Here is a 20,416-nt window from a genome sequence, read left to right on the forward strand (position 1 = left end):
TCTATATAAATCATACCTTCCATAAGATTATTATTATTTTTTATCGTTTTCTACTTTTTTGACTACATAAAAATTGACAATAACATTCTATGACTTATAACATACAATTAGCTTAATATTATATTGTGAAGACAGTTAACTCGTTACGTACAAATGCATTATACTATTATGGTGCCGCATCGTAACTGCGGTGGTAAACTTATATTTATTCATACAGAATGTCAATTATTGTATTTTAGCGATTGCGTTGCAATCTGCAATTCAACACAAACAAAGTAAAGTGTATAAACTATAAATGCGTGGTGTGGGTATATCAAGCTACTACAACATTTGTACATTAGTATGTTAACAAAAACTAAATTGCCTACTACTATAAACTAACAAACAGATGTTACATCAAAAAAATAATCAAATTCATTCGACGTGAAGTCGGTTAAAATCAAGGACATTCAACTGATATTTAAAACTGTCGGTTCTGTTCGACGTCGGTTTTAGTGTCGCTACTGTAATTATTACTGTTTGAATAAACTCTACCTTTTATAACTAATTAGAATTATTACACTGTAATTATTATATTTACATATGACATTAACTTTGAATCAATATATACAAATCAAAATGTAAATATAATCGTAATACATAATTATAATTATTCTCTGGTGCATTAATCCTCTCGACACCAGCCATTGCCATTTGCATATTGCATATTGACATATAATTTACTTCAATTCTTCATGATCGAAGATCGATGCACTACAACCACATAAGTAAGGCTAATTGATCTAAGGTCTAATCACAACGATGGCTTACGATGCTAACTTGCGAAAAAAATACATACAAAACAATAGAATGTTTCTTTTGCTTGTTCACATTTTTTCCAATACATTTGCATACTCATAAGTGTATACATAAATGTCTTGATTTATATTGTTCGATTACAGTCAACATTTTATGTTTTTTACATATAAATATTGTGAAAAAATAATTAATTTTCAGTTTTAATGTTAAAATAAAATATAAATGTATTAGTAAGTATCAAACTATTTATATTCTTTGGTTAAGATTTTTAACCTAAATAAGTACATTTTATTTTTATCTGTAATCGAAGCTATTTTTATCAATAACAATTAAGTTCAACATTTATACTTTCGTAACTTGCTTAATCCAATCCCTTGCGCTGGCAACTCGTGAGAACACTACTCTAGCTCCGTTTTTGCATTCTAGAGCATCATTCTCAACCCAAGAGGCGACGCCCAGAACCTTACCGTTTCTTATGAGTCCACTGCCACTATCACCCTGAAAGGAAAAATACATTTTATATTTGTAGCTATTCAAAGCCGAACTATTTAAAAGTTTATAAGTGAAGAAGTTTTTTGATTTATAATAGAAAGGCAGACTGGCAAATAGGTCACCTGATGGTAAGTAGAAACCTCCGTCCAAAGACATTGGTACTGTACAGAATATTAACCATCCCAAACATCGCAAATACGCCACCAACCCTAGGAACTAAAACCTTCGTGGCTGTAGCTAGGCTGGATTACTCATCCTTCAAAGCGAAATACAACAATACCAAATATGTATTGCTTTGATATAACCTCAAAGGAGCAATTTAGGAAATTGCTATAATATATTTTTTCAAAATTAAAAAAAAAAGTTAATAAGCTTACATTGCAGGCTGAGTCGTACCGCGGCGCGCGGCCCTTCGTGCAAATCATGTCTGCACCGTCGTATTCTAATAGGTCGGAGCAATCTTCATCTGCAAGAATTTCCAGATCCATGGCATGCATATCTTCGCGCATCACTCCCTGTGTTCAAGATTTTACATTAGTATTTTATTCGAAGTCATTACACTTTCAATGTAAATCTCGTTGCCGGCAGAAAGATAATTAATAGCGTAAGTATAGGCAGGGATCGTTTCTATCTACAATATGAAACTCATAAATATTTAAAACGAGATAAATCTGAAGACAATTGATTAAGAATGTTTGTTACATTATTCGTAAAACAATAACTAATATAGATACTAACTCCGTGTCTGTCTGCGCCGAAGCCAGCATATCCGACCTGTTCGCCGGGCGGCAGTCTGGCGCGATCGTCCAGGTCCGCCGCCACCATAGTCTTGCCGTCCAAAGGAAGAGGACTCTCTAACTCCGCTAGCAAGAAATCCCATCGCGCTCCCACCTGTAGCATTAAGGTCACATTAACTAAACTACAAACGATGTACAATAGAACTATAGACTTGACCTCCTGCCATATGTTTCAATGAATTTCAAGGATATTCAGTCTATTTGTCACATATCACAGTTACTTTGTGTGTTCGTGTGAAAAAATCGACCTACATATTATGGTTTTGTTACAGTAGGTCTCCAAATTTATTTAGATTAAAAAATATGAGTATTTTTGAAAGTAAATTATTAAAGTTAATTATTATTAACTTTGCTTTTGCAAAATCTTTTACCTGTTTTATGTTAAAACGATTGGCGTTCAGCCAGTAGGGTCCAACTGAGAAGCGAGGATGGACTACAAGGCGTTTAATTCTGTGACGCAGGCCAGTACCGTTCTCGGTATTGTTAGTCCCTGCGAGTACATCTCTTCCAGGGGTGAACAACGTACTATGAAAACAAACAAATTGAAGAGTAGATATCGAGTAGTAGTCAAAGCCTATAGGAAAATTTAAAGTATTTTGGCATTATTACAGTATATTTTATATCACTAGCTTCCGGTCGCGGCTGTCTGTCTGTGAGGGGAATTGAATTAGAATTTTTGAATTACAAGCTTTTATTATAGTACCCTTACTTCTGGACTCCCCAGCCTAGGTGGGGATTTTGGGAATTACATACTAGAGCGCAGCTGATTAATATAAGTGCGGGATTACTTGCATCCTAAAGAGTATCTCCACCATAAATTATTTTATAGCCCTTTTTATAGGGTCGTACCTCTAGGGTAGAGTATCAGAATAGTAAAAAAAATGATCGTCAGAAACTATTAATAATATTTAAGCGCATCAAATTAAAGTAAGGTGGGTTAATTACTAGATACTTGAACAATTCTATTTCATTAATCTGACGATTTGAACGTAAGGAAGTGGGGGGGCGGGGGATGGTGGTCACAAACTTGTAAATAAAAATGTCTTGTAATTTTTTTAGCACGTATAATATTTATAATATATCTATTTCGTTATTACCTACCTATATATTTTTTTGTAACCGTGAGATGAAGAATAATCGATAAACGAAATACCTATTCAAAGATTATATGTATATAGGTATTATTTTATTATTATTATAGGTAAAAATCAATAAAATAATAACCTGTGGACCTTGAGACGTTTACTTTACAACTCGAGACGATTATAAATGTTACAGGTTGGTATTTAAAGATAATATTACCTGTGCGGATAAACCCAGAATGAATCATCTATATATCTACATAAAAAACCGATAGAGAATATTTAAAAAACTGAAGTTTGTCGTAGGACTTTGTTTAACAAACACTATTGAGCGTAAAAAATTACTTATAGGTAGTATAGGAAGTAAGATGTCGAGTTAGTTTAATCGATTGCAAAATTGGTAAGTAAACAAACTGATAGATGAGAATGCTTTATTATTAAGCATTGATTTCAGCCTCGTATAACATAATGTATCCATCTAAATAAGTACAATATGTAAATTGTGTCGAGTCTAGGCAATATTCGGGTTACGGTTGAAAGAATATTTAATTTACTTAATAAGTCACAGCCGAATTGGTTTAGTTGAATGGATTGTAGTAACTAGCGAACTGTGAATATCTTGAAATATCATTTGATTTATTTAGTTTATTTTTTAATTAGCGTCACTCATGTCATAGTAACAGTCTAAATTTAGTTTAAAAAATTGGGTGAAACTGAGAAACGAAGCGACTTACAAATATGTCTACTGAAACGTTTTTCAAAATGCGACGTTTCTTTGGTTTAGTAGTTTTTTCAAAATAAACGTCTCTTCATTCATTAGTATTGATTACAAACTCTTGTGACAGACATACGGATCGATTTTTATATCGAATACACACATGTGCACCCGAATGGTCGGGCACTGACAAGGTTAACGATTAAATTAATTATAAAAGCAGTTATTAGTAATCAGGACATTATTAATATAATTGCTTCTAGTAAACAAGGAAAACCCCACTATTTATGTGCGTTACTTATTGACGCATTTGAATATCATATGGGTTCTGACAACCGCAGAATATCAGAGTGGCGTTGGTTTGTATAGTAGGCACAAATTATATACATTGCTATGTGACACAAGTTATAAACATTACACTAAATCGCTCATTAAATTGGATCAGAAGAAAAAGCTAATTAGTATTATCAATCTATGTTGTTAAATATTAGTTGATAAATTAGGAAATAATTGATAGTACCCGTCTCTTGCTAGCGAATTATTGATAAATATGAACGAAATACAATGTATTTATTAAATTATACAGAGACCAAGAGAACGTTATATTTGAACCTGTAACGGCTCATTCAAACGCCTTAAAGCTTATGTTATGTAAACTTTAATTCTAAGTCAAATACTGTGATCAATCGCATCTGTCGTAATGTGATAAACTAAAAAATGTCTAGAAAGATACCATTGATGGCGCAATATTATGTTCAAAATAATAATTATTGATTTAATTTTTATTTATGTCGCTTACATACCAGTGAGCAGCTGAGAGGATCCACGTGGGGCTGATGATAGTACCTCCGCAGGTTCTCCCGAAGAGGACCGCAGAGGGAAACTGTTCGTTTACAGGACTTTGTACATTTTCTTTTTTGTTTTTCACAATTTGAATATCGTTTCGATCTAAATTAAAGTCTGGAAAAAATAAAAATATTTAAATAATTAATCTTGCATAAATCATAAATATTAAAATGTCAAATCCTAAAACTTAGAAGATTAAACAAAGCAAGAGTTAAAAATCTGTATAAATATATTACACACGTCAGATTTTCTTTATCACCGAGTATTATTTGAGACAAGAAATATGTAGCTATGATTTTATATAAAATTTGAATTTATATATTGCTTTAAAACTGTATCTTATTCTGAATAAAGCACATTAATCTGCAATATGTTTACACAATGTAATATTTTATTAAATGACGTTGATCTTTGGTATTATCACCGCATAATGAAGACAGGTCACGGTCAAAATTTATATATTTTTTTTAGATAGTATCACATGTACATCATGATAAGGCATTTAATTACATTTAAATACAACAGGACATAATTATATTCTTTGTGCGGGTAGCACAAATAAATAGATTAGGAATACCTAATCTATTTATTTGACACGGCTAATTAAACACACGGCTAATAAGCCGTGTGTTTAATCACGCATGACAAAGGATTACTTCCTTATTTACATTATGTATTCACACGACGTGATTCTGTCTTCCAGTCTTGAGTTACTGTTTATTCACAAAGGTGAGTTGCGGTCAGTACTGACATTTTAAAATTCAATAATAATATTTAAAAATGTTATAAACCTGTTTGAAACAAACACGAATTACATGGACATTTAATATTTTCTCTAGTTGTTTGCACTAACACTTCTTAAAATTAGAATTATAATTTATCATCACTTTTTATTAAAAGTATCACGTGTTTAAATTTTATTAAAATTATTAATTTAACAAACTTACTTGATCTATAGTCGAAGGGTTGTACATTGTGAACGTGTACGCCCGCATGCACGAAATTACACACGAATAATGCAGAGAAAACAAACACGTTTACTACGCTCGAAGGCATGATGTGTTTTCCTGATGAATTCTTGCTCAATCTTAATATATATATGTACGTTTGTAGTAGGGTTGTCAAACGATACGGCTTGACCATTATTCGTATAGTATACTATGCGATATACCGATATTTTTTAATTAATACGTATATATGTAATTGTTGAATTATTTTTCGTTATTATGTATATGGGTATTAAGAAAACGTTATTTTTTAAATAATGAAATATGTTAAATACTTTTGTCGTATTTGAAAATGTAAATTTGGCATAGGTTAATAAATACAAAATACAACAAAATTAAAACAGGAAAAAGTTACTAGTATTTAAAAAAAAATACAATGTTGGCATATATTTTATTGCTAAGCGGTAATGTCGTTTTAATTTTTAGATATAATAAGTATTTATATATTTATTTTAAATAGTCGCTTATTATGTATATTTTTGTTGTGGTAACTATTTTTTATGTAATATGTATACGGAATGGCAAATGACCCACCTTATGGTAAGTGGTCGCCACCGTCGATAGACATAATAATTTCGTTAATAATTTTAATGATTGCTTACATCGGACGTGTGCCACTACCCTTGGTATTTAAGACGTATGTCCCTGCTGCCTGTAGATACAGTGTTTCAGTCACCCTTTAAACCGGAACACAACAATATGGTAGAATGTCTGATGAGTGTACCTAAACAGACGAGCTCGTGCAAAGCCCTATCACGAAGCAACTTTTTCAACTTCTCATTTAGTCTATCGCAAAACATCAAGAGTTCGTATTGCTATGTTCCGGTTACAAGTGAGTCTGCGATAAGTTGTGGGCATATTTTTCAATACCGGGATTACGGGATTTTTTAATACATCATTCCGGGATCCTGAGGCTACATCGGAATTAGAATATGTAGTTTCTAAATGGGTAAGTAAGTGGGTAACTTAAAATTTCTTAAAAAAAACTTAATAAAATTTCTGTTCTTTTATTGTTATGATACGGAGATAGCTGATAGTATAATGATGTATAATATAAAATTTGATATTACATACGCCCTTCAAACACACGGAACACAGCTTAGGAATACTTAGTATTGTTGTGTTCCGTGTATTTAAAGGACGAGTGAGCCAGTGTAACTACCGGCACAAAGGACATAAAATCTTAGTTCTCAAGGCTGGTGACCCATTGGTGTTATTAGGAATGATTAATATTTCTTAGTACCAATATCTTTGGGACCACTGCGTTCACATATCTTCAGGTGGCCCATTTGCTAGTCCGCCTACAAATGAAATACAATAGATCCCCGGTAATCCGACGAATGTTTTGCAGGGCAGTTTAGGATTATCGAATTTGTCGAATTATAGACTACTGCCTAAGACCCTATAGTCCGGCTTTTTTTTACAAAATAGTACCTTGTAATCCGACAAATTACGGATCCAATTATAACATTCTGTATGTTATATTTTGAAGTACCAATCATATTTCATTATGGCCGCACCGCTTTCACGTGTAGTCAAATTCAAACTATATACAAAAATAAGTCAAGCATAATAGTGGTGGCGTGTACAAGATGTAACCTGTTCAATCATGCATTATCTGCATTAGCGAAGAATGTCAAAAACATGTTTAATAATAAAAGACATGTCGGATAATATATATATATGTATATTATAATCAGAAGGAAAATATGATAATAAAGTCCGTACACAGATTAATTATGATATCGCTTCATTAATTGTTAAAAATTATTTTTTTTGAAATATTTTTGTTTCTCAGCAAAATGACGTCATGAGGCACGTCACATTCAAGAAGTGACATGTCTGATGACGTCATTTTACAAATTTACATAATTAGTACATACATAGATACAAAATTACTCAGACGAATTTATTGCTTGTGAGTTTGTGATATTAGACCGAGTAGATTAGTGAACTACTTATGACTAATGAACTACTGAATAGTTATATATTATTAAACAAATACTTACAGTATCTTTGCATTCCTAACGTATTCTACAAGTCTAATGTGGATCATCCTGCACCTGCAAGCGTCCGAAAGATTAATTATTCGTATTTGATAAATCATATACTAAATTATTATTTTAAACATGACATTTAAAATTAGTCCGACTGGTAAGATGTACTCACTCATCAGATATTTCACCGCCAAATAGCAATACTCAACATTGTTGTGTTCCGGTTGGAAGGGTAATAACTACAGGCTCAAACATCTTAATTTTTGAGTTCGGTTGGGACATTGGTGATATAGTTAATATTTCTAATGGCCCCAATGCCTATAGACGACGGTGAACACTTACCATCTGGCTGGTTGCTCATTTAACGGTCCGCCTACGTTATAAAAAAACTTATGAGAATCGTTTGAAATTAAACTTAATTTAATATCAATCAATAGGTACAGTATTAGAATATTCTAGTCTTCTTCGCTATGTTCTATTTACTGTGGACACATATAACGGTGAATGAATAAATTATAGAGTAAATAATGCAATTATTATAATATTATTATCTCGTTTTCTTGCACGTTCCAATATATATTTATAACTCGAGAGACTTTTTTTGTTTTGCCTAAGTGCCAAAAACGATTAAACCTATATCAGAAGATGCAGCGCGTTTCGGAGAGGTTTACAGTATGTGTATGGAGGGGTCAATATGACAGCTATGCTTGTATTTAAATATAGGCTTTTCATTTTTTGAATATTTCAACATTATATAGTTTATTCATTGTATTTATTTTATTTTATTTTCGATTGAATTGAGGTCGACTATCGTGACATATGTCTAAATGTTTTACTTTAATACTGATGGTGATGTATAACAATGATAATCTCGATATGATGGCATTCCTACCTAGTTGCGTTTTATATAATCTGGTATAAAAGAAATGGCTCATATTACGGGAATTAATGCGAGGGACGTTTAAATAGAATTGTGATAAAAGTTCCGGACAGTCAATATTATTATTAAATAAAAATTTCATTGACAATATTTTTCGTCTATTCTCCAGACTTTGTATATTGAACAGATTGCATCTTTCATTATAAGACTTTGAATTTATCCTAAATCTATATGATAGTTGACGAAGAAACTTTTTTTGTATATTCTCGACTCTATTAATGTGCAATTTTTGACACGGTGACCAAATTAAGCAACAATATTCTAATCTGCTACGCACGAAATAATTAAAGAGACTTAAAACAGTTTCACTCCTTTTCAAGTCTTTGGAGCACCTTAGAACAAAGCCTAGTGATTTGTTTGCTATATCAAGAGCTTTATCTATATGCAGTTTGAAATTCAATTTATTATCCAATATGATGCCTAGTCACGAATCCTGTCAACTTCCTTTAATTCTATATTTTTTATATAATATTTGGATGGTATAATTTTCTTTTTACGAGTAAAATTGTATGTGATAACATTTGTCAATATTCAAGATCATTTTATTATTATCATACCATTCAATTATTTGCATAGATTTTCCTGTAATAAAACAACATCAGAAAATTGTTTTATTACTTTAGTTAATTTTAGATCATTTTGATTTTCATTGTATAATTTTACTCCTACTTCTTTGGATATTAATGTCGCGAATATGACATATATTATGAAAATACTTATTTTTGAATTGTCCCCAAAATATCCCCGAACTCAAAACAATACCAATACTACTCTTACCTATACCCTCTGTAGTATCTTAATCTTTTTATGTTTTTGTATATACAACGGAAACCATGGCGCTGCATTAGATGATTGTCTTGTGTTCCAACTTCCAGCAACTTTTCTCTTCCCCATGTGTCATATTTATAAAGCGCTTTACATTCAGTTGTTGAGCGATATCCATAAAAATAAATTTTATATTGTTTAGGATAAGTTTTTGATACATGAAATCTATGATGTGTTAAAATAAACTTAATTACAAGTGATTTCATTAAAAATATGGTACTTCTAAGAGGCTGTTCGACTATTGTTTGTGTTCCAAGTGAATCAAGCAATATGCGTAATAGTGCAGTATCACGTTAGAAATAACGCAGTTGGGACAATTATTATATTTGATGTAATCATGTGCAACGTACTTAAAATGTCATAGTCATAAATACATTTCATGCTATTTTACAAAACAGCTACGAATATATCAAATCAGTAAGAAGTAGTAAAAATTGTCTATGGGAAATTATTATTTTGTACATATGATTGGTTCAGTAGTGTGTTTAATAAGCACGCCAGAGGGATATTATGTGTAGAGTATATGCCGGATACCTCTAAAATAAAAATAGATACATACATACATAGTGTACGTATTTCAAAGTCCATATATTTCAATGATAGAAGTAAAGATTAACGAAACCTAGGTTTATATATTGCGTTGCGATTTGCTAAAAGCTTGCTACGTTAAGCAGAATAAAAAGTTTTTGATTAATCTACATAACTGTTAATATCCGCTTTCACTTTAATTTTGTACTTACCTTGGTATTGTAAATCTGTATTGTACCCTACCTTATTTTTACCTTTTTAAAATACAAAAATTGAATATGCTGAGAAAGAAATCTTTGTATAAGTATATTATAACGGCTGGGTATTCTTATGACAGCGACATCAATTTAAATCTATTGCATAGCGTGTGGTTTTGTATGATTCATATTTACTGAAACAATGAACCTACGTAGGTTTATGTATCGTTAAAGGAGGGTCGTGTATTGATTTGTTAGTTATTTCAGAGTGCTTATCCGCTCCTACGTATTCCTACCGGAGCTGTTTTTATTTCATTTAATCACGTAATTGATACTGTAGCTAAGAGGCGTTTGCATAGTGTTAGTTTATATAGTGCTAAATAAATTATTTTGCTTCCTGTGCTATTTGAACGGTGATCTACATCTATTCGGCTTTCAGAGTCAAATTGTCATAAGTTGACTTTAAACTTATCAAATTAATATTATCTAATAATCAAATAAAATAAAGTATTGGTTCCTAGTTTTATTATCCTTATGTATATATAATGAAAAACCTAAGGATATTAATAAGACTGAAGACAATAAGTATATATCATGGTTGATTCTTTTGAAAAGAGAATTTGTGATTTAAAATATTTATTTATCTTTATATATTATTATGCTAATATAACTATAATACATATAACTTGCAGTTTCTCAAAACCGTAAGTCGCTTATGTTGATTATTTAAATCATATTTGCCATATCAATAAAAACTTCCCATTTGTGGGCTTCAAATGACGGATTGATTAATCATAAATTAATACTAAAAATCATACTTAAAAACATTTTTTTAGATATGAAAACGTATATCTATGATGTGATGGCGTTTAAGATTAAGGCGTCTCATCTTGTGGAACCGATCTTGGGTGTCTGTAATCAGGTCACTTAGAATAACAACTCTCATCGGAACTGAACCAGTTTGTAAAATTATAAATCCGTCGGATGAGAGAAAACGGTTCTAATCAGTCTGCATGATTTGACCTAAAAACACTGAAAGTGTTACAAAAGCTTTTAATAACAAAGAGAACCTCTGTGCATTATATTACATTATACTAGAATGAACTGGCTCGAAATAGTTAACTAGGCTTCCAAAGCGGTTAGTAATGAGTATTTTATTTAGGTAAAACGTTGACGCTAGTGTATATAAGAGCGCCTTTACGTGATAAATAATACATATTTCCCTTACCTATCAGTTTTTTCCATTTATATAATTATTATGTCTCGTAAGATAAATAAGACATTATTCTTGTCGTGTAAAATACATGCATAATTATTATAAAGATATCTTTAATAACTGTCGTCCAAATTGCTTTTCGTTGTAGGTATCTTTGATTATACATTTTCTTTATTTTTCATCGGGATTTAAGATTAATATACCAAATATAATTCCGTACCCATTTTTTTGCTTCTAAAGTAGGGAATAGTATGTCTGTTATCGACTATGTGAAAATGAGTAGAAAACTTGGATAACGCGGTGCGTTTGGGTACGGTATATAGAATATGCTGAAAGAAAAAAATATAGCTTATGTTCATTTTACTACTAAAGACAAATATTAAAAATAAAACAACACTAGTTAAATTCAAATAAACTTTAATACTCTCATCAACGCCTACAGTTTGAAATATTTAATATTAATTCATATTCATACAAATTCCAAGATAAATGAACTGATGCGTAACTGTTTCAACACTCATTAGGATATAATCGACAAACATATTTCTAATTTAATATTTTAAAATACTGGTGTATTGCTTTGTTATATCACTATGAACCTCAATTAATTAATTATTATTTTATTTTTAAAATAAACACTTCTCAACAAAAGCGCTAATTCGGTAGACGCTTCACTGTACCGCAACCGAACTGTATTTGTTTATCGCAAAAACGACTTTACAATAAAATCAGACGTATTCAGATAATACAGAAATTTCCAAACATCGCACGAGAGTGGACAGAGATATTATTATACATTAATTGTTTTTGAAAAAAAAAATCAATCTTATATTCGTATCCAGTTGTAGTTTTATTCATTTAAAAAAACATGTCCTAAAAATGTTTCTTATTAACGGGTTTTTGTATAGAAATAAACGTTATTATTGAGGAATATAATACTCTAAATTATAAGGATATCAATTGTAATATATGTACATTAAAATAAAAATCCCAATAGTCACGTTGTGTCGAAATTATTTAACCACATTACAGTTTCTTGGTAAATTTGACGACTTACATGACCACCATTAGGGAAACAATACAATTTTCATACACGGCAATTGTAACGATATAATACTTGAAGACATCATTCGATTTTAAACTAACTGTACTGAGCCATTCATGACTTTTATACCAATTTATAGCTTCGGCTATATTTTGACTTTCAGAATTTGTTGTTCGATATATTTCTTAAAGTTTAACGGAAATGGGTTTTTAAAGTGGTTTTAATAAAAATGTTCAATTCATTCATGTTTATTGAATATACAATGAAAAAGCCCTTTTCCCTGAAATTAACGATTATGTGACATTTGACAAAATTATTATGTTGATTTATAAAAGTTATTTTCATTAAAATAGAACTCAGGAAAGACACAATTGCTGTTAAACTACACGTTACTGTGTTTACTAAGTATTTCCTCACAGTGCCGTGCGATTAATATAATAAATCAATCTAGATTACAAAACACAGTGAATTACTATGCGTTACTTTTAAAGAACACTTTTTTTTTGTCTTAGTTGCCTTGGTCAATATACGTATCACATGTTATTCACGGTTACTATTGGTTCTGCAATTTTTTCTTTTCTTAGCGACGTAAGTATTTGTTATAATTATTAATTATTTTACATACAACAGCATAAACACATTTTAAATTTAATTATATAGTCAAAGATCATTGGCTCTACAGCATAAATTAGGTAGGACTTATTTCGTTCTATTTATGTTGTAATAAGCTTTAAATTATTATGATTTTAATAACTTTCCTTTTGTCGTAGTCTGGTGGTTACCATCTCCAGCTCAATTAATAAAAACGCTACAATTCTGGTTACAAACCGAAATATTAGATATATACGTATATATAATGGATAATATCTATCATGACACAATTAAGAGTACCTTAAATTAAATTATTTAATAAGAAATAATGTTTTGATTTTGTTATTTAATATCCGCATTAAATGAGTTTTATAGATCTCTTAGAAAAAAATAATAAAACTATAAATATATAATAATAACAAATATTCAAATGCAAGGTAAATACGGTTTTTTCATAAATATAGCTTATTTTATTTTAAAATTAAATTCTATAATAGTAATTTTTGATGCCGACTTTGTTAATATTTCATGTACGCTGTTGTATAGTTATTAAGGTCAAGTATCGATTTCCAAAAATATTATTGAAACGGCCTCATTATGGCGTCATTAGGAAAATCGTCATCACCTTTGTGTATCTTTACCTCATTAAGATTACAGCTAATAAAGCCACAATTATCTTGGCTTCTACGAGTTTCTTAAATAATAATCGAAATAAAGGAATTTTGACAAAAGTAGCAATAAATATATTATGGATGCTATTTACTTTGTGTGATGTATCTACTTTTGTCAAGTTTCTTAACAATTGTCTATTATTGCTTGTCGACTACCTAACTACTTACTAGATGTATCTTTACAACTACGCTATTGAAACCGTTTGTTAAATTACAACTAGAAGTTACATGACCATAGGAATAAGGTAAAAATTGCAATTTAGTATTCCCATATTGTTATAGGGCAGTGAAAAGCGATTCATTTCTTCGAACATTTTAAATTTGCTATCGGACGAAACATGTTCTCAACAAGATTAGCAAGATAATTTGGAAGCGTATTTTATTTCGAAAAATTTATATTCTCTTCTTATATTTTAGTATAAACTAAAGAAAATACAAGCGTATTTAAACGGTTAACGTTATTATATCTGATACTTATTAATTGTGAAATAAAATGTACGTGTGTTGTGAATAAAATCAACTAAAATAACTCATTACTGTTATTAACAATAAAAAGAGATATATTTGATTATTTTTATTATAAATTTCAAACAAACGGAAAAAGACAAAACAAAGTAAGTAAATATATTTAAAATATAATTGTATATGTATTTACTTACATCACAAGGTATGGATTTGCGTTCTAATAAAATATTGCTAGCTACGAAATAGATGCTAAGCGATCAAATGCCCTCAGTTCTAGAACTGTATTAAAAAGAGAGAAAACAGCGCTTTATTCAAAACTCAAAAGTGATTCGAAAAGAAGAAAGCATTTCCCAAACTCTTGGTGAGTTTATGACAAACTTTACTTCCAGTTTTACTTAATTTCTTAATTGTTCTTAAGATTTCTATAACTATTATCCTACTCTAGCGCTTTACAACTTCACGTCATTTTTAAAAAATAATTTAGTTATGGTTATGGTACTAGTACTGTATAATTAAAAAAAATACAATTAAACACGACGAGTTCCCCTAGTCTAGAATGATGTGTTACTGCAGATCTACTAGTGCATCTAAAATATTGTTATATTGTCAAATTTTTTAAGAATTACTTTTTATTGCCTATAAGAAATTCTATTTCACGAACGACTCTACAATTAGCGTCTTATGAACAAAGCACTTTAGGCTTAGAATTATATCTACTTACAGCAAGGGACTGGTTTTGGAAAATACACCTTGTGATTTATAATTAATTTTATAATTATAGTATAAAGCCAACGGAAGGTTTCGGATAGTAATGTGTAGAACAATATCGTTAATTGTACTCATTATCTTAAGTCTATCATTATTATAGCTATTAAAAACAGATCACGATTCACTTCGTATGGTTTAAATGTAATTCCGTTAATATATCAAAACATTAAAAATGCTTTATCACGTTACATTTCTGTTCGGAAAACGAATCGATAGGCCATTATATTGTCTCTTAACTTTGGTTTCCTTTTGTATTTATTAGCATTTATGATTCTTTTATATAATATGACTCGTAGAACCTGAATAGTTGTATGTTTATTTGAAATACTGTATTAAAAACATATCCGATGTTTTCCGAAGAATATATTTAAAAGACAACTTTCGTTTTCCTATTATTTTGTTTCCTACCTGTGCATTCATTTAAACTATTGACACACTTCAATAGACTCGCTTACAAGGGGGAATATAGACTATCTTGGCGATTTATTGGAAGATCTACATTGGTTTGGTATTTATTTTTTAACCAACTGATCAAACAGTTACATTGCGTTCTAAACTCGTTAATAAATTAAATTAAGTTATATGTGTATTTTATCGCCAAGTAAGTCATATACAGTCACTTCATAAGAGCGTTACTACATGTTTGGGGTTATGAGTTATAACAGGTCGGTCTTGCGTCAGAGCTGATGGAGCGGGGCTCTGCAGTCTACGCTTGACATCCAAGCCAGGTCTTTCGTTGTCACCTAAAACAACAAAAATATGTTTGAAAAGGTGTATAATTAGAGTTAAAGTGTTTTAATATAAGCTAAATTTGTGTGGAGTTTTAATAGTTATGTAGTTATACTGTTTCCTTGTTTTACAGGCTTATTACATCAGATAGGAAAACCGGGACTCGATGATACGCTGATGGGCACTATTAGGTATTAGCTCTGACCTGGTGCATGGAGTACACAGCTAGCACGACTAACACGTGCATGATGTTGTGTGAATTGAGGCAGCGGTCCACAGATCCCGGGAACCATTTCTCCGGGATATGTAGTGCTCCGATAACACCACCGCCCAAGGATACTGCATCCTGGAATATAAATATAAATTTTCTTTAAAAATCCATAATTAGTTTACATATGGCATAAATTACTGATAATAAGGAATGGGACCAAGATTGTTAATACAAAACGTTGCAGGTCCTCATAAAGCACTTCTATGTTTTTCGAGTACTTTATCTTTAATTTGCATTTACCTAAATGTATCTTATGCTAAGCACCAAAAGATTTTTATTATAATTTTAAACTCCCGGCAAATAAATACTTGATTTTTATTCCTAAGTAGAATTTTTATTTACATAATTTTTTTAAGTCCTTAAATGTATACAGATGTGAATTAAAATGTAGGTGTCCTATAAAAAAACAATAAATGTATTCTAACATTATTGGATCGAGTTTTTAGACGATGCCCTAAATATACTCTGGCTTTCAATATTAGACTTCAAATTACATACTAAATTTAGAATTTTACTTGAAGCCAAAACGCGTGTATTAAAGTGGGCTTTCATCGCTTTAATTGCACTCGCCGCGAAGCCTTATTACTAATATTTTTTCTACAGAGTCGTATTTAATCTACTTAGCGTCATGACCTATTACGCTACCGAAGCCTACCTAGTGTTTTGTGTTGAAAAATAATAATTAGTTTACTTGTAAAATTTTATTTTGTAAAATGCGTTGGGTTTTGTAATCGAGTTATCCTAAAGTATTTCTAGAGTGCAAAAAAACTCAACTTTTTCTAATTTCAATTTTTTTTTGTAATATGACCATTAAAAAAATTAAGTAGTCTTCGAAGACAATTCGGATCTTTTTTATACTAGCGACCCGCCCCAACTTCGCACGGGTGCAATATCCTCAATAAAGAAAATGATATAAGTATAATTTATACCCTATAGCACTCAGGAATAATGTAGCCTTCTACCAGTGAAAATATTTTTTAGAATATTAATATAGATAGAGAAGTATAGATTTTAGGTTTATAATTTTTATGTTATTAAAATCTTCATTAACCCTGAATTAAAATCGAAGCCCATCAATGATAATATTTTAATGTTTATTGTTTTAGATATTTAATTATTTTAATAAATCACAAAACAATAGTGTGCAAATATTTCAGTATCTCGGTTAATTCTTGACGTTTTGATTGAAATATTTATTTTGCTTAATAATATGGTTTTTATTTTGACTCGAAGTCGAACTTATTATAGAAGTCGGAAAACTAGCCATTATAAAATTAGTAAATGTATTTAATCATAATTCAAAATCTAACGTCCTCAAAGTAAAGCGGATGAATGCATGACATGACTGCAATGCTAACCACGAAATGTAAAATTCAGTCATGAATGGATATAAAGTTAAAGGAAGGTTATTAAGGACAATTCAAAGAAAAAATATGTCATTATTAAAAAAAAATCTATTAGAGAATAAAGCGTAAAAATATGAATATGTTAACCACAATAAAATATAGTTTGTAACAATAGAACGAGATTTATAATTAACTTGTTACTACGGTGGTAGGGCTGTGCAAGCCCACCTGGGTAGGTACTCTCTGTTCATCATAAATTCTACCGACAAACAGCAATATTTAGTATTGTTGTGTTCTGTTTTGAATGGTGAGTGAGCCAGTGTAACTATAGGCACATGGTATATAAATGTATAATCTTAGTTTTGAAAGCGCTCAGGCGATGCAATAATGCAATTATTATTAATATTCTGTGCCGGATTAAATATTGGACAAATAAATATTAATAAATAAATATTGGACAACATCACATACATTACTCTGATCCCAATGTAAGTAGCTAGAGCACTTGTGTTATGGAAAATCAGAAGTAACGACGGTACCACAAATACCCAGACCCAAGACAACATAGAAAACTAATGAACTTTTTCTACATCGACTCGGCCGGGTACCGGGACCCGGGACGTCATGAAAACCGGTGTACACAATACTCGACCACGAAGGTCGTCATTAAACTCGTAGCACGAGTAGCAATTGCTACGGGCCCTGCGCGAAAAGGGGCCCCGCATATTTTAACCCACTCATCTTTGTCTTAGCATAATTTTTTCAATAAATTGTTTAGTATCATCAATTTTCAATTGTTAGTTCCTTATCAAAATTATTCTAAATGGTCAGGCAATCTCATCTCTGACTTTTTGTACTTCTCGAAGCCTAGCAAGACCTATAGTAATCTACTAGATTATAATTTATTCACAAAAATATAACCTAAATGTAATTGATTTTTATCACTTTATACTTAAGAACCCATAGATGGATTGTGTGAAAGACGATATGACTGGAAAGAATGTTACTTGTGAGATGACGTCAGACAGAGAAGTATGGAAGAAGAAGACATGCTGCCGAGACCCCAAATCAAATTGGGATAAGGGCAGGAGGATGATGATGATGATATGACTTAAGAACCGTTCTTCAAAATAATTTGCTACGGGCCGCGCGCTAGCTTAATACGGCACTGTTAGTATTGGATGGTTACTATTTCTTACAATGCCAATGTCTATGTCGCCAGACGAGGTGGCCGAATTGCCAGTTTATCTTCCTATAGCAGATAAAATAAATATATACATAATTCTGTGTGTCATATTAGTTTAGCACAGAGTAATGGATGTACTTGACTTTTAATAATTATTTTATTGTTGTATATGCTAATCATTAAAATCTTGGAACATTTTTTTCTTCTGTTTTAGTGTGGAATTTTTTTTTGATCGAATTTCCTTTTTACGAAAGTGTAATACTATGTATATCATAATAATTCTTATATATTATACGGTAAAAATACTAAGATTTTATTGTCTATTGTTTGGAAGGCATGATGAAGAGTTCAGCCTTGAATAAATATAATTGTAACAAAAATATATAATCCATAAAAGTAGACTTCATTTTTGTCTGTGTTATATTAAATCAGATACATAACAATTATATTATCTATATTAATATTATAAAGAGGAAAACTTTGTTTGTTTGGTTTTAATGAATAGGCTCAAAAACTACTGGACCAATTTAAAAAATTCTTTCACCATTCGAAAGCTACATTATCCACGAGTAACATAGGCTAAATTTTATTTTGGAAAAAATAGGGTTCCGTAAGATACGGAACACTATATATTATAGAATATAATAATATTCGGACACAAGGTGTAAAAAATCGACCAAAAAAGTTACTTATTTTGCGTACGCTGCCTAAACTATAAAAGATTGAACCATAAAATGTTCAAATTAATTGTAGATCTTATAAATATCTACAAAAAAGTCCGCGACACACTATACCTATCTATGTCGAGTGAGGCACAACAACCATTTTTTTATTTAAAAATCTTGTTTTTTTTTGGATTACACCTATACACATTTATTTTACTCATGCTATTAATCCTTATCAAAATAATTTCTCCCAGGAACGAAACAGTCAACGAAATAAACAATTTAATTATGCAGAAAGTACCGGGTGAAGTTAAGTGCTATTAATCCATAGACACCGTCACTAACATTTAAATTCTCTGAACCCCGCTGGACTACCACCTCATGAACTGTCGTTAAAAGTTGGCACGCCGATAATGCTTCTCAGAAATTTAAGCCCCCCCAACATGTGTAATACAACACGAGACTTCTTATAAAGGAGCTAAAAGATAATTTAATAGTAGCGAAGATTATTATCACCGGCTCTGCAGCTGGTGAACAAGCTCATATACCAAGAATACCCATGATTCCTACTGATTTGCCTATACCCTTCAAAAGGCTCCAATTTCCAGTAAAAATTTCTTTCGCACTAACGATAAAAAAATCCCAGGGCCAAACATTCAAATTAGTAGGAATTGATTTACGAAAATAATGTTTTACGCATGGGCAACTTTACGTTGCCCTATCACAGGTCGGGGCTCCTGACCATTAGTATATTTTGTTAACTGAAAATAATTTAACGTCGAATGTTGTTTATAGAGAAGCTCTACAATAATCGCTTTAGTTATCTATCCTAAAACATCGGGTTGCACTCCGGGACTGCCGGCAGAAGTGAAAACTTAGTATTAATTACATTTAAATATTTTCATCATTAACAACTTTAACATCCACATAAAGACAATCTATGCAGCCTGCGGATAATGACTGCGTCGTCGATGTTAGTGTCGGTGTCTATGAATTGACCTGGGAATCATTTTGCTGACCGTGTCTTTCCTGGGTAGGCTTTTTGCAGCGGTAACCGATATCCACGCGGGCGGAGTTGCGGGCGACCTCTATTAAACATATAAAAATATAATAATAATAATAAGCTTTGAATTTTCAAAAAATCATCAATGTACACCTACAGATTCGGTCGATTTACTCCTTAATTATATGTATAGAAAAAAATTGTCGGTAAATAAGTTTACAAAATCAAAAATCAAG

General features: G+C 30.9%; 2 protein-coding genes and 1 long non-coding RNA gene across 3 annotated transcripts in view; 1 reads left to right on the plus strand and 2 right to left on the minus strand.

The window, feature by feature from the left end:
- LOC135193526 (uncharacterized) overlaps positions 1 to 15,919 on the plus strand; it is a 199,132-nt gene extending 183,213 nt beyond the window's left edge. Inside the window, exons 2-3 of the long non-coding RNA XR_010309280.1 lie at positions 14,352 to 15,751; positions 15,843 to 15,919. This is a non-coding gene — a long non-coding RNA (uncharacterized LOC135193526). The remainder of the gene's footprint in view (positions 1 to 14,351; positions 15,752 to 15,842) is intronic.
- LOC113393130 (scolexin B-like) lies at positions 1,064 to 5,830 on the minus strand. The gene is made up of 6 exons (XM_026629850.2): positions 5,678 to 5,830; positions 4,688 to 4,844; positions 2,459 to 2,612; positions 2,029 to 2,181; positions 1,668 to 1,805; positions 1,064 to 1,296 (listed from the first exon to the last, which is right to left on the minus strand). The coding sequence occupies exons 1-6, from the start codon at positions 5,784 to 5,786 to the stop codon at positions 1,141 to 1,143; spliced, it is 867 nt and encodes a 288-aa protein (XP_026485635.2). The 5' UTR covers positions 5,787 to 5,830; the 3' UTR covers positions 1,064 to 1,140.
- LOC113393129 (progestin and adipoQ receptor family member 4) overlaps positions 14,946 to 20,416 on the minus strand; it is a 64,467-nt gene continuing 58,996 nt past the window's right edge. Inside the window, exons 5-6 of the mRNA XM_026629847.2 lie at positions 15,915 to 16,055; positions 14,946 to 15,723 (exon numbers count right to left, since the gene is read on the minus strand). Coding sequence (XP_026485632.1) covers positions 15,658 to 15,723; positions 15,915 to 16,055 — 207 coding nt within the window. The 3' untranslated portion in view covers positions 14,946 to 15,657. The remainder of the gene's footprint in view (positions 15,724 to 15,914; positions 16,056 to 20,416) is intronic.

This window comes from Vanessa tameamea, chromosome 12 (assembly GCF_037043105.1).
Source record: "Vanessa tameamea isolate UH-Manoa-2023 chromosome 12, ilVanTame1 primary haplotype, whole genome shotgun sequence".
In the NCBI taxonomy this organism is placed as follows: domain Eukaryota; kingdom Metazoa; phylum Arthropoda; class Insecta; order Lepidoptera; family Nymphalidae; genus Vanessa; species Vanessa tameamea.